The 12505-nt window shown below is 44.4% G+C and overlaps 1 protein-coding gene and 1 long non-coding RNA gene across 2 annotated transcripts; both read right to left on the minus strand.

Moving 5' to 3' along the window:
• Positions 1-6186: 6186 nt before the first annotated feature.
• LOC123396190 (pyruvate dehydrogenase E1 component subunit beta-1, mitochondrial-like) lies at positions 6187-8950 on the minus strand (the record flags this gene model as incomplete). Its single annotated transcript, XM_045091225.1, has 6 exons — positions 6187-6435; positions 6609-6678; positions 8332-8446; positions 8529-8653; positions 8762-8820; positions 8908-8950. Coding segments are annotated over 5 exons (411 nt in total), but the record flags the coding sequence as incomplete, so codon positions are not given.
• A 30-nt stretch (positions 8951-8980) lies between these two features.
• LOC123407293 lies at positions 8981-11229 on the minus strand. The gene is made up of 5 exons (XR_006612585.1): positions 10996-11229; positions 10853-10887; positions 10707-10748; positions 10550-10643; positions 8981-10445 (listed from the first exon to the last, which is right to left on the minus strand). It is a non-coding gene; the product is annotated as an uncharacterized LOC123407293 (long non-coding RNA).
• Positions 11230-12505: the final 1276 nt, after the last annotated feature.

Below are 12505 nucleotides of genomic sequence, written 5' to 3' on the forward strand. Positions count from 1 at the left end.
CATCGTTTACACCTCCACTTTTACTTTGCTTTGTTACTTTGTTGCTTTCAGTTCTCACTTGGCAAACAATCTATAAGGGATTGACAACCCCTTCATAGCGTTGGGTGCAAGCTTTTGTGTTTGTGCAGGATCTTGAGATACTCTCCACCGGATTGATACCTTGGTTCTCAAACTAAGGGAAATACTTACCGTCGCTGTGCTACATCACCCTTTCCTCTTCGAGGCAACACCAACACAAGGCTCCAAGGCCACGGGGGAAATCCTTTGCATACTTGCCTAGGAAGTCCCTTAAGGAGTAGCCGCAGCTGAAGAATTCCTTGTGTCGTTGCTGAGGAGTATCAAGCAACACTCCTATTTCTGGCGCCGTTGGAAGGTCTTTTGTTGCAGTAGCAGAAGTATTTCTAGCGCCGTTGCCGGGGATACACATCAAACATCAGGGCGGCGCGGCGGGGCGGTGCAGGGCGGGGCTGGTGTGGAGCGGAGCTGGCGCGGGGCAGAGGCGGGGCGGGTCAAGGTGGGCGGCGCGGGGCAGAGGCGGGGCGGGGCGGGGCGGTGCGGGGTGACGGCGGGTGGTCGGGGCGGGGCTGGCACGAGGCGGCGCCGGCGAGTAGGGGCTGGCGCGGGGCGGGCGCGGGTCGACGATGGCGGTGGGTCGGGGGAGCAGGGAGAGCAAGGAGAGATAAAAGGATAGGGCATGCAGTTAGGTCGTGTGCACAGGGGAAAACACCGGGCTATGCCGTCAGCTAGCTGTCGGCAAAGACAGCCGTTAGGCTTTGCCGTCAGCTGGCTGTGGGGAAAGCGGTGCCCCGTTAAGCCCTCGTCGAACGTGGGACCGGGGAGCTCCCTATGCCGTCAGCCTCCCTATGCCGTCAGTGTTTTTCTCCTTTGCCGTCAGCTGGCTGACGGCTTAGATAAAGCGGACGGCCTAGATTATCTATGTCGTGAGCCTCTCCTATGCCGTCAGCATTTATTTTGGCTGAGGGCAAAGTCTCTTTGCCGTCAACCCCGTGAAATTGTTGACGGCAAAGCTAAAAGCTATTGGCAAATTATGTTTTTCCAGTTGTGTACCTATCGAAGAGATCCATGGTCTTGATAACCCGATACAGGTAGTAGATGGAAATTCTCTGCGTAGCTTTGATGAGAGTGATATTCCTTTTGATAAACCTGCTAACCTATGCATGGATGAATTTGATAACTTTGGTGCCAACCAACAGAGTTTCAATGATTATGTTAGCAGACAATTGGAACAGAATGCTCGTATGCTTAGTCATTTAAGTGCTTGTGTGGACAGAAATGTAAATAATCTTAAGCTCCTGAGTAAACATGCCTCTATGGTTACTACTCAAGTAGAACAAGTACATAAAGCTCAGAATGACTTGCTCGACGACTTGAATGACAATTCTTTCAGAGTCGTCACGAGAGGCGGTAGAATGACCTAGGAACCTTTGTATCCTGAGGGTGATCCTAAGAGAATTGAACAACATTATCAAGGATTAGCACTGATGCACCTAGTCATCCTAGAAAAAAGAAGAAATATGATAGGGATGTGCACGCTAGCAACCATGTTGCTGCTACACCTGAGAGTCTAAACGATGCCTCTGTTTCTGATGCTGAAACACAATTTGGTGATGAACATGAGCCTCATGATAATATCAATAGTGATGTTTATGTTGATGCTCGACCTAGCAATGATAAGGATGTGGAGATTGAACCTGTTGATCTTGATAACCCACATCCTAAGAATAAGAGGTACGATAAGAATGACTTCACTGCTAGGAAGCACGGTAAAGAAAGGGAACCATGGGTTCAGAAACCCATGCCCTTTCCTCCCAAACCATCCAAGAAGAAGGATGATGAGGATTTCGAGCGATTCGTTGAAATGATTAGACCTGTCTTTGTGCAAATGCGTTTGACAGATATGCTCAAGATGTCTCCGTATGCTAAGTACATGAAAGATATTGTGACTAAGAAGAGGAGGATACCTGAGGTTGAGATTTCCACCATGCTCGCTAATTATACCTTCAAGGGTGGAACTCCTAAGAAACTGGGTGATCTCGGTGTGCCTGCTACTTCTCAAACAACACTGCCAGAAATTGACACGTTGACGGGGACTAGGCTTGCGTTGTTTTTTCCCTTGAAGAGGAAAGGGTGATGCAGCACATGAGCAGTAAGTATTTCCCTTAGTTTGAGAACCAAGGTATCGATCCAAAAGGAGGGTCTCGTCAAGTCCACAGTAGCTGCGCGAACACAAACAAGCTAGCACCCAACGCTTCAAAGGGGTTGTCAATCCCTTCAAGATTGTTTGCAAAGTGAGATCTCAAGGCGGAAAGTGCAACGAAGTAAAAAGTGTAAGGCTGAAAATATGGTGTGGAGTAGACATGGGGGCCATAGTGTTCACTAGAGGCTTCTCTCAAAATAGTAAATATCACGGTGGGTGAACAAATTACTGTCGAGCAATTGATAGAACCGCGCAAAGTCATGACGATATCTAAGGCAATGATCATACATATAGGCATCATGCCCGAGACAAGTAGACCGATACTTTCTGCATCTACTACTATTACTCCACACATCGACCGCTATCTAGCATGCATCTAGTGTATTGAGTTCATGACGAACAGAGTAACGCCTTAAGCAAGATGACATGATGTAGAGGGATAATCTCAAATCAATGATGAAAACCCCATCTTTTTACCCTTGATGGCAACAACACGATGCGTGCCTCGCTACCCCTTCTTTCACTGGGTGAGGTCACCGCACGGTATGAACCCAAAACCAAGCACTTCTCCCATTGCAAGAATCATAGATCTAGTTGGCCAAACAAAACCCACAACTCGAAGAGAACTACAAGGATATGAAATCATGCATAAGAGAGATCAGAAGAAACTCAAATAAGATTCATAGATAATCTGATCATAAATCCACAATTCATCGGATCTCGACAAACACACCGCAAAAGAAGATTACATCGGATAGATATCCATGAAGATCATGGAGAACTTTGTATTGAAGATCCAAGAGAGAGAAGAAGCCATCTAGATACTAACTATGGACCCGTAGGTCTATGGTGAACTACTCACGCATCATCGGAGAGGTCATGGTGTTGATGAAGAATCCCTCCGTATCCGAATCCCCCTCCGGCAGGGCACCAGAACGTGCCCCAGATGGGATCTTGCGGAGACACAAGCTTGCGGCGGCGAAAAGTACTTTCGATGATCTCTTATTTTTTTGGGATTTTTAGGGAATATATAGGCGCAACCCCTAGCGCAGAGGGCGCCCAGGGGGCCCACAAGCCTCTGGGCCGCGGCCTCCTCCCTGGCCACGGGGTGAGGGCTTGTGGGGCCCCTCGGTCTCCCATGCCTTGGCTCTCAAGCTTCCCGATCTTCTTCCGTTACAGAAAAAATATTTTCAGGGATTTTCTTCCGTTTGGACTCCGTTTCAAAATCTCCTCTGAATGGGGTCAAAAACATGGAAAAACAGGAACTGGCACATGGCACTGAGTTAATAAGTTAGTCCCAAAAAATATATACAAGGCATGCAAAGGATCCAAAGTTTGACAAGATAATAGCATGAAACCATCAAAAATTATAGATACGTTGGAGACGTATCAGTGCCCACTATACCTTGCTCCATTAAAGGAAACTACGTTAGAACTGCTTTATGTGACCTTGGAGCCAGTGTTAGTGTTATGTCTCTCTCTCTTTATCGTAGACTTGAACTGGATAAGTTGACACCCACTGAAATCTCTCTGCAAATGGCCGACAAATCAACTGCTTTCCCTATCGGCAGTTTGCGAGGATGTGCCTGTTGTGGTTGCTAACTTCACCATATTAACAGACTTTGTTACCTTGGATATTCCTGAGGATGATGCCATGGCGGTCATCCTCGGAAGACCCTTTTTAAACACTGGAGGAGCTGTTATAGATTGCAACAAAGGCAATGTCACTTTCCATGTCAACGGTAATGAGCATGCGGTGCACTTTCCGAAGAAACAATATCGAGTACATTGCATCAATGCTATCGAAAAACTTCATCGATTCTTATTGGGAGCTTTGAATGCCCTATTCCTCATGTCAAGATGAAGTATGATTTGCTTGTTGGGGAAATAGACATCCCCATTGAGGTGACCTAGTGGCTATTCAAAAATTCAATGTTCTCTTTTTGCGATTCGAAAAGGTTTGTCGAGGAGGCTTGATCAACATCACTGACGGATTTCTTTCGATGACCATGAGATGGATGAATGAAGGAGTCACAAACCTCTGTTCCGAGATTTCACCTTCGGTAGCTTAGAAGAAAAATGATAGGTTTAGTTTAGTTTTCCCTGTTTTCTATTTTAGCATCCGGTAGAAAAGTACCCCGAAAATAAAAGTCCTCCGAACGTCCTGAAAATCAAGTATGATTTTTTCTGGAATTTTTGAATTTTTTTGAGACAAAGAGCTTGTCTGGGGGCTGCACTAGTGGGCCACAAGCCCTTGGGGCGCGGGCACCCCCCGGTCACGCCACCCAGGTTTGTGGGGCCCATAGGCAACCCCTCCACTCATTCTTGCTGTCATCTCGTTCTCCTACCTCTAGAAAAAATCGTTTCGCAGCTCAAACCCGTGTTCTTGCTCCTCTTGATGGGATTTTCGATCTCTTTGCTCAAATCACCATTCTCCGAACTGTTTTGGGGAAATTACTCCTTGGTAGGTGACTCCTCCATTGGTCCAATTAGTTTTTGCTCTAGTGCCTTATACTCCGCGTAATTTTGTTGCCTTGGTGACCATGTTCTTGAGATTTGCATGCTGATTTTAGCTGGTCCCAAGTAGTATTGATGCGTAATATGACCTCTAGGCACTTGTGGGAGTAGTTGCTACTTGTTTAGTTCAGCCCTGTTCACTTTTCCTTTGGGTCACTGAAAATTTCAGAAAAGGAAGATGTTCACGAGAAACTTCCATGGTGGTTCCTCAAGCAATAAAGGTCCCCGTCTTGCGATTCGGTAGCCTGATCCTTACCAACCAAGGGACGCGTAGGTACAACCATGTGAATGGCCTTCTGATGAATTTATGATTGAGGCAGGTTTCAAAGATGAGTTTGATGCACTTCTTCGCAACTTCGGACTCGAAGATTTCATATCCGATAAATGTGAACAATATGTTGCTCTCACTACCTCTTTTGTTCGTAGATTCAAATTTTCAGTTCGCCGTGACACATCGGTACTGTTTGATCTCTATGAAAAATCGTATACCATTGATTTAGAGGATTTCAATAGAATTTGCAAAATACCTATTTGGGGTAGCCTCAATGATCCTCCTAAATCTTCGGTTAGAGATTTTTGCTCTGGTATTACTGTTGGAGAAACTAGAGACATTACGCAAGCTACCATGGGGAGTATTCATTTTCCTGCCTTGCATTACTTTGCCCTCCACTACTAGGAAAAGGCATGCTAGTGGCACACCTGTTTTGGCTACTAATGGCGCACTACAGGTGCACCACTAGTATCACGCCATTAGAATTTTTTACTAATGGCGCACCACATGTGCTCCATTAGTATGTGGTATACTAATGGTGCACCAGGCAGTGCGCCATTAGTATAGCTCATGGTTCACCATTAGTATCTGGTATACTAATGGTGCACCAGGCAGTGCGCCATTAGTATAGCTCATGATGCGTCATTAGTATCTGGTATACTAATGGTGCACCAGGCAGTGCGCCATTAGTATAGCCCATGGTGCGCCATTAGTATCTCGTATACTAATGGCGCACCAGGCAGTGCGCCATTAGTATAGCTCATGGTGCGCCATGAGTATGCCTCCCAGGGGCCATATTTACCCATGTGCTCTGGCTTACTAATGGCGCACTAGTTGACGATGCGCCACTAGTGTGCTTTTGTAGTGCGTCACTAAAGTGCTGAGTGGTGCGCCACTAGTATGAATATTAGGTATTTTTTTCCAGATATTTGCACAGATTACAAAACATATTATTGCACAGAATATAGAGAGCACAACATATAAACAACAGATTTGTCGAATACAATAGAAGATTAGTCTCCGAATACAATTCATCATATTAGTCTTCGAATTTAAAATACCGAACAAAGTTAGAACATTACAAGTCTCGAGACCGCGAGTAGCGAGTTTGTCTTCACATTACAAGTCAATGTCGATCATCTAAACTACCATCACATAGAAGATAGTTGCGGTCATCACGATGAGCATAATCGCGATGAAACTGGTCTTCATCTGGTTCCTCCAACGCTCCCTCCTCTCTCCCGCTAGATAGCGCGTGTATCTAACTTCCACCTCTGCCCTTGTGGTGTACCCTTTGTAATTGTTACCGCTGAAACGGTGAACCTGTCTCCGACACTCCTCCCAATCATCGTAGACTCCGAGAACCTTACCCTTGTACACGACATACGACGGCATCTCTATGCACTAGGCAAACAAACATCAAGCTAACCTGCAGTAAATCATCGGTCATAAAAAGCATACACACAAAACATCAAGCTAGCACAACACACAAACTACATACATGAAACAGAAAGCAAACAATAAATGACTGAACCTGGGTAAATATAAAGGGAAAGAGAAAATGAGCAAAAAAACAAAGCATATTTGTAACTTTCTATATACATCAATAGCTTAATCCATAAGAAAGCTGCACCAAAAAAATACCCAAAAGATGGCCGGTCCTACCGAAAATCTGCAAAGTCAACAACAAGAGTAAGTTTGGTCACATTAATAAGATGATCAGCTAATAAAAAAATGTTACACAGGTCGTGAAATGTACGCAGGACAGCATGTTTTATTGCTTCCTTCTGATTGCTCACACCAATAACATCACAACATTTTCCATTTTGCTATTTTACGGTCCTATGTTTGCAGTACACAAAGCCAGAAATAATTTGGTGGCAGACAGAATATTTCAGGCTTCCCTTTACAATGGAGCCCCAGATCAAATACACCTAGTCAATAATGCGAGTCCAAAGATGCAAGGAAACTTTGGACCACTAAATGCCCCCCGAGTCATGCAAAACCCAGTTTCAGACGCTAAATATCAAGCATTACAAACAAAGCAAATAAATACTCATGCCGTGACCACCTTGACCAGAAAGGCCACCCCCTGGTGTCCACGGCTAGACAACAGGGCGGAGAATCACCAACTTAGAATTATGAAGGGACACCATCCAGGCATAACAGGGTGGCAGACAACATTCCACACAAGTGATTTAGGATGTGGAAAAATGCTGGTGCTGACAATGTTGTATTGTTGTCTCCCATTATGTGTGGCACATGCTTTCAAAATTATGGTCAAATAACCAAGCACACCTGGTAGTTGCAGTGAAAAGGATATATGCAAATTGAGCAACCTGAGTGTAAACACACTACAAATTTAGATACACTGCGATATCTGCATAATTTGCAGGTCATTCCGACAACTGACAGGGAACCAAAATAAAGATGATAGAATAAGTTTGAATCTTGAAAAGTTGAATATTCCCCAATACTCAACATCCCTCAAATGCAACCAAACCTCCATGTACAGCGTGCCCTTACTATGAAGCCTAGTTTAAAAAACTGGACCAGACCGGCGGTCGGACTCGAAAAAATCGGAACCGGTAGCCTCATCGGGTTTTGAAGCTAATAAGACCGAACCGGCCGGTTTTCTGGAAAACCAGTGAAAAAATGGGTCACTAAATCGAGAAAAATCAGGAAAATATTTTAATAGAAATTGGGAAAAGTGTGATTCGATTTCAGGTCGTGTGAGCAATACGCAAGGCCTGCCCACGGCCCTATAACCAACTCGGGTATGCTACTTTGTCGTTCACCACACAAAAATAATTATATGTGACCATTGTTTCACACTATATTAGCACATATATTACTCGACATTTATTATTTTTTTCTTAAAAACCGACAATCGAACCAGTGAACCAACGGTCCGACCGGTAAAAACCTGAACCGACAACCTTTCCGGTTTGATTTCCGGTTCGATTTGTTAAACTATGCTATGAAGTATGGACTAAGAGTATAAAACAGTTACTTTCCCTAATCCCTGCTGGTTCTGGATTTTCTATTGCACTTTCTCGGGATAGTGCAATTCACTCAGATGATACTAAAAAAATCCAACTTGTACAATAATAGGTTCAGCTGGCCTATTGCCATTTAAGTCAGCAAGAATGCATGTATGTGTGGCCCAAACACAAAACTTAAGGCTTAAACAAACATCTATAGTAATCAGTTGTGTAGAAGGAAATAAATGGATGCAACTAGAAAAGCTAGCAGCCATGCAAAACAACACTACTCGAAAGTTTAAGCCATAAAACGGATCAAAGAGAAAGAGATGTTGCAGGACCTGTGGGACAGCCAATCTCTCAAGGTTGGGAGCATAGGGCATGGGTACATCAGCTCCAGCAATCCTCTCAATTGGAGCATCAAGATACTCAAATCTTTCTTCTACAACAGACATGCTGCAAAATAAGGCATGTATGTGTCAGAATAATTCTTACTATACAAGCTCCATCAAGAGAGAGGGAGAGACAAAAAGAGAACCATATCTCAGCACCAACACCATGCTGGGGGAAGCCTTCTTCAAGAGTCACCAATCTATTTGTTTTCCTAACAAATGCATTTATGGCGGCTCTATCCAGTGGCCTAATTGATCGGAGGTTGATCACCTATTGAAACATATCAGTACAAAATAAGGAAGCATGCATAGCCTGTATCATGTAGAGTAAAATCATATCAATAGTTACACTGAAAATATATTTTCCAAAAGAAATTACCTCAGCACTGATTCCTTCCTTGGACAGTATCTCAATGTGACGTCCTTGAGAAATGAAAGCTAATGGTGTGTCAAATCCTATAAGGTTGACAATATAGAAAATTCATCTTCCTCCCACGTTGTTTTACCAACTATAGCATGACGCACCTGAAGAGCATAACCGACCATCTTGGAGAATGCAGTAATCATAACATCTTTACCCTCACGCTCTATCTACAGAAAGAAAAAATCCACACGTAAGTACATACTGCATAGAAGTTTAGGGATTCTATACCAAAAATAACTATCTAAGAGCATGCATCTGATCTCTGAAAACCACCAGTGCATACTGCATAGAAGTTCAGTTACTGCATTACATTGAAAACCATCATGAAAACCACTAAGCAAAAATGTACCCATGGGACAATGAGGCAAACCCCAGATAAATGGTAAACTTGGAGAGAAGTTTGCCAGTCCATTGGCAGACATATTCAGAGACATGGGAGATCACTTTGCAAGTCCTACTCCTGTTCGACACAGTATAATTCGATCATGCCTTACTCGATATGAAGGATACTGATACACAAGTAGCATATGAGTGCTTATTATTGAATGTGAAGTAACAAACAAGTTTTGCTTTGTGTTGAAAACTAGTACACGACCTGGAAGACCAGAGACCTGAGTCAGATGAACATCCTGCTGGTGCTTTCGTCTATGCTCAACTGCATCTCCTGGACAGTGTTTGCGGACAAGGAAAGCCGCTCGACTTGTTCATTCTGGTATGTCGTTAGATGCGCCATCAGTTTTATGTGTCGTCGTCAACGTAGTATTTTCTAGTGTCTCCAGGTTAAGATTTCTCTCTGATTCAGGTGTCCAATAGCTGTGGCATTGCGCTGACCTTCTTTCAAGCAATTGTGTGGGTGGTTGTTTACTTCAAGGGCAAGCAGGCTCAGGCACAGGCAGCCGTGGCAGCAGCAGCAGCAGCAGCGGCGCAGCCCCGCGCCGTGGAGCTTGAAGTTGCAGGACTCTAGGATAGCTTCACCAAATGACTGTATGTAGGATGGCTTTAAACAGGGAGGGAAACACATTCCCCTGTGCCACACAAAGCTTTATAACCTGATGAGTAATTTTGTTTCGCCAACTAACATCATGAGCTTTACATGCTCAGCCCATCAGAACCTTGCATGCTCAGCCCATCAGAACTTTGGATGCTCACCCCACCAGAACCAACAACCAGGGACGAAAATGTATTCCCCTGAGGTGTCTTTTATAAACTACTGAAGAAGTGTCAGAGTGGATGTTACTACGACTTATCTAAACATTGCTACATCTATGAATCATTTCACAGCCATAGTAAAATTTGTTTTGTCTATACTCATGTAACAGAGTAACTCTATCTGTTTGTCACTCATTCATGTACCACTGATATCCAGGATGGGATGGATAAAACCTATGAGTTACCTAAAAGAACCAAACGGCTTTCAGATGTAGACAGCCCTGATAAATCGCCTCCATTAGGATTGGATAGGAAATCACGTGATGGTAAAAGAGCCAACGACGCTTACCTTCGCCTGTTCCTTTTGCCACTTCTGGTAAAGTTGATTACCTTTTTGCGTTCATTTAACGGGTTGCAGTTCATAACTAATATATTCATGAATTAGTAATCTCAGAAAGTACCCTGTTAGCCTTCTTCCCGGGTAGCAATTCTACAAACAGTTCATGTGCAAACCGTCTAAGGACACGAGCTCGCAACACCTAAATCTTTACAGTACAGTGTAACATTTACCAAAACCGCAAATAAAATGCACACCTTGGTCCGTGGACTCAATCGAATGTTTGGCAAACTTGAGAGGTTCCTCCAATAATACGGCACCAACAGGTTCCTTCAAAGAACTCACAGTTTTCTGCATCGAAATCCATAATTAATTGGTTTCCAAGACACAAGAAACATAACAGAAATTTTTTACCAGAGGAAACACAGTTAGCTTGCTATCCTCGACACTATGGCCCTGCCAAAACATTTCACCGACAGTAAAGAAACCATTAGAGTCCATGAACATCCCCGGCCCCTGTACCAAAACCCGAAAATTTTGACTCCTGCAAAAAAATTAACCTGGCTCGCAATCCCAGCACGCAAATCCTTCCTCTCTGCAAAAAATCCGGCGTAAATACCGTAAGAACCGCAATGCCAAGAAAATGCCTCAGATCTCGATCGAACCAGACCGGGGACAGGAGGGGAAGGGGGTGCGGGCTTACGGATGGGGTTAAGCGCGACGGAGAGGCGGCGCTTGTAGAGCAGTAGCAGGGAGAGCGCCGTGGGGATCAGGAGGAGGAGGGGGAGGAAGCGGGCGGCATGGAGAGCGAGAGGAGGTGGATTTTGACTGGGGCGAGAGGAGGGAGGGACGGGAATGGAAATCAAATGGGACAGCGGTGGTGGAGTGGGGAGGAGGGGAGACCAGGGGAAGAGGGTGATGCGCGTGCGTGTGTGTACGGGGGTGATAGCCATGGCGCATCCCCAGCGGTGCGCCATTAGTAATTTTTTTATAGCAATGACGCATCCCAGACGGTGCGTCATTAGTAATCTTTTTTATAACAATAGTACCCTGGTTACTAATGGCACACCGTGGTGCGTCATTAGTAGTTTTGCAAAAAAAATATAGTAGTGGCGCACCACCTACAAATGCGCCATTAGTAATCCTGGTTACTAATGGCGCATCACCTCGTGGTGCGCCATTAGTAGTTTTGCAACAAATATATATATATATATATATATATATATATATATATATATATATATATATATATATATATATATATATATTTATATAGTAGTGGCGCACCACCTACAAATGCGCCATTAGTAACCCTGGTTACTAATGGCGCACCAGCTGGTGGTGCGCCATTAGTAGTTTTGCAAAAAAAAATTAGTAGTGGCGCACCGAGTGTGTGGTGCGCCATTAGTGTCCATTACACTAATGGCACACCTGCACATGGTGCGCCACTGCTATATAGTAGTGGCGCACCACTTGTCTGGTGCGCCATTAGTGTCTATATCATCTATAGCCCTTTTCCTAGTAGTGCTCTTCATAGGCAGATGCATTAATGGCAAAATTGAGCATTGTCACCTCTATGCATCCGACCTTAGTATCCTTAAGAGCGCAGTGACGGGTGATAAAAGTTTCAACATGGGAGCTATAATAGAAAGGAGGCTGAATAAGAATGCTAATGAAGGGGATTTCTTTGGTGGGATCTATGCCACTCCTATAGCAAATTTTCTTGGAGTACCCATCCGCGAAGGAGATCCCCTGCTCCATACAGCTTTCCTTGACCGCGTCACTTTGACATGCTACCAGTTCCTTGAGAGGGATGACGAATCCCTCCTATAACGTTTGATATTTAACCGGCATCGTGTTTTCCATATTATCCTTCCTGCTCATGTCTTCCTTGACTTTGAGGTAAAACGGAGATATTACATAACCAGAGGAGAGGCAGAGGAGTATAAGAGGGAGGCAAAGGCTGCTTGTCTCCGTGAGGTAGCTATTCAGGCAGTGGCTGCGGCGCTCCCGTATAACCCCCATTATTATTTTGGGTTTCGCGAGGACCATCCTTGGGAGTAGACCAACTTAGGACAAAAGTCTAAGCTTGGGGGAGTACGTGGTCTCACCGACTTAACATTCTTGCTTATGCTTTCACTTTGTTCGTCGGTGTTCACACTTTGCCACTGTATTATCCATGCTAGCGTATTTTCTTTTTCTTGTTTTCTTTT

Source organism: Hordeum vulgare, chromosome 1H (genome assembly GCF_904849725.1).
Source record: "Hordeum vulgare subsp. vulgare chromosome 1H, MorexV3_pseudomolecules_assembly, whole genome shotgun sequence".
Classification (NCBI taxonomy): domain Eukaryota; kingdom Viridiplantae; phylum Streptophyta; class Magnoliopsida; order Poales; family Poaceae; genus Hordeum; species Hordeum vulgare.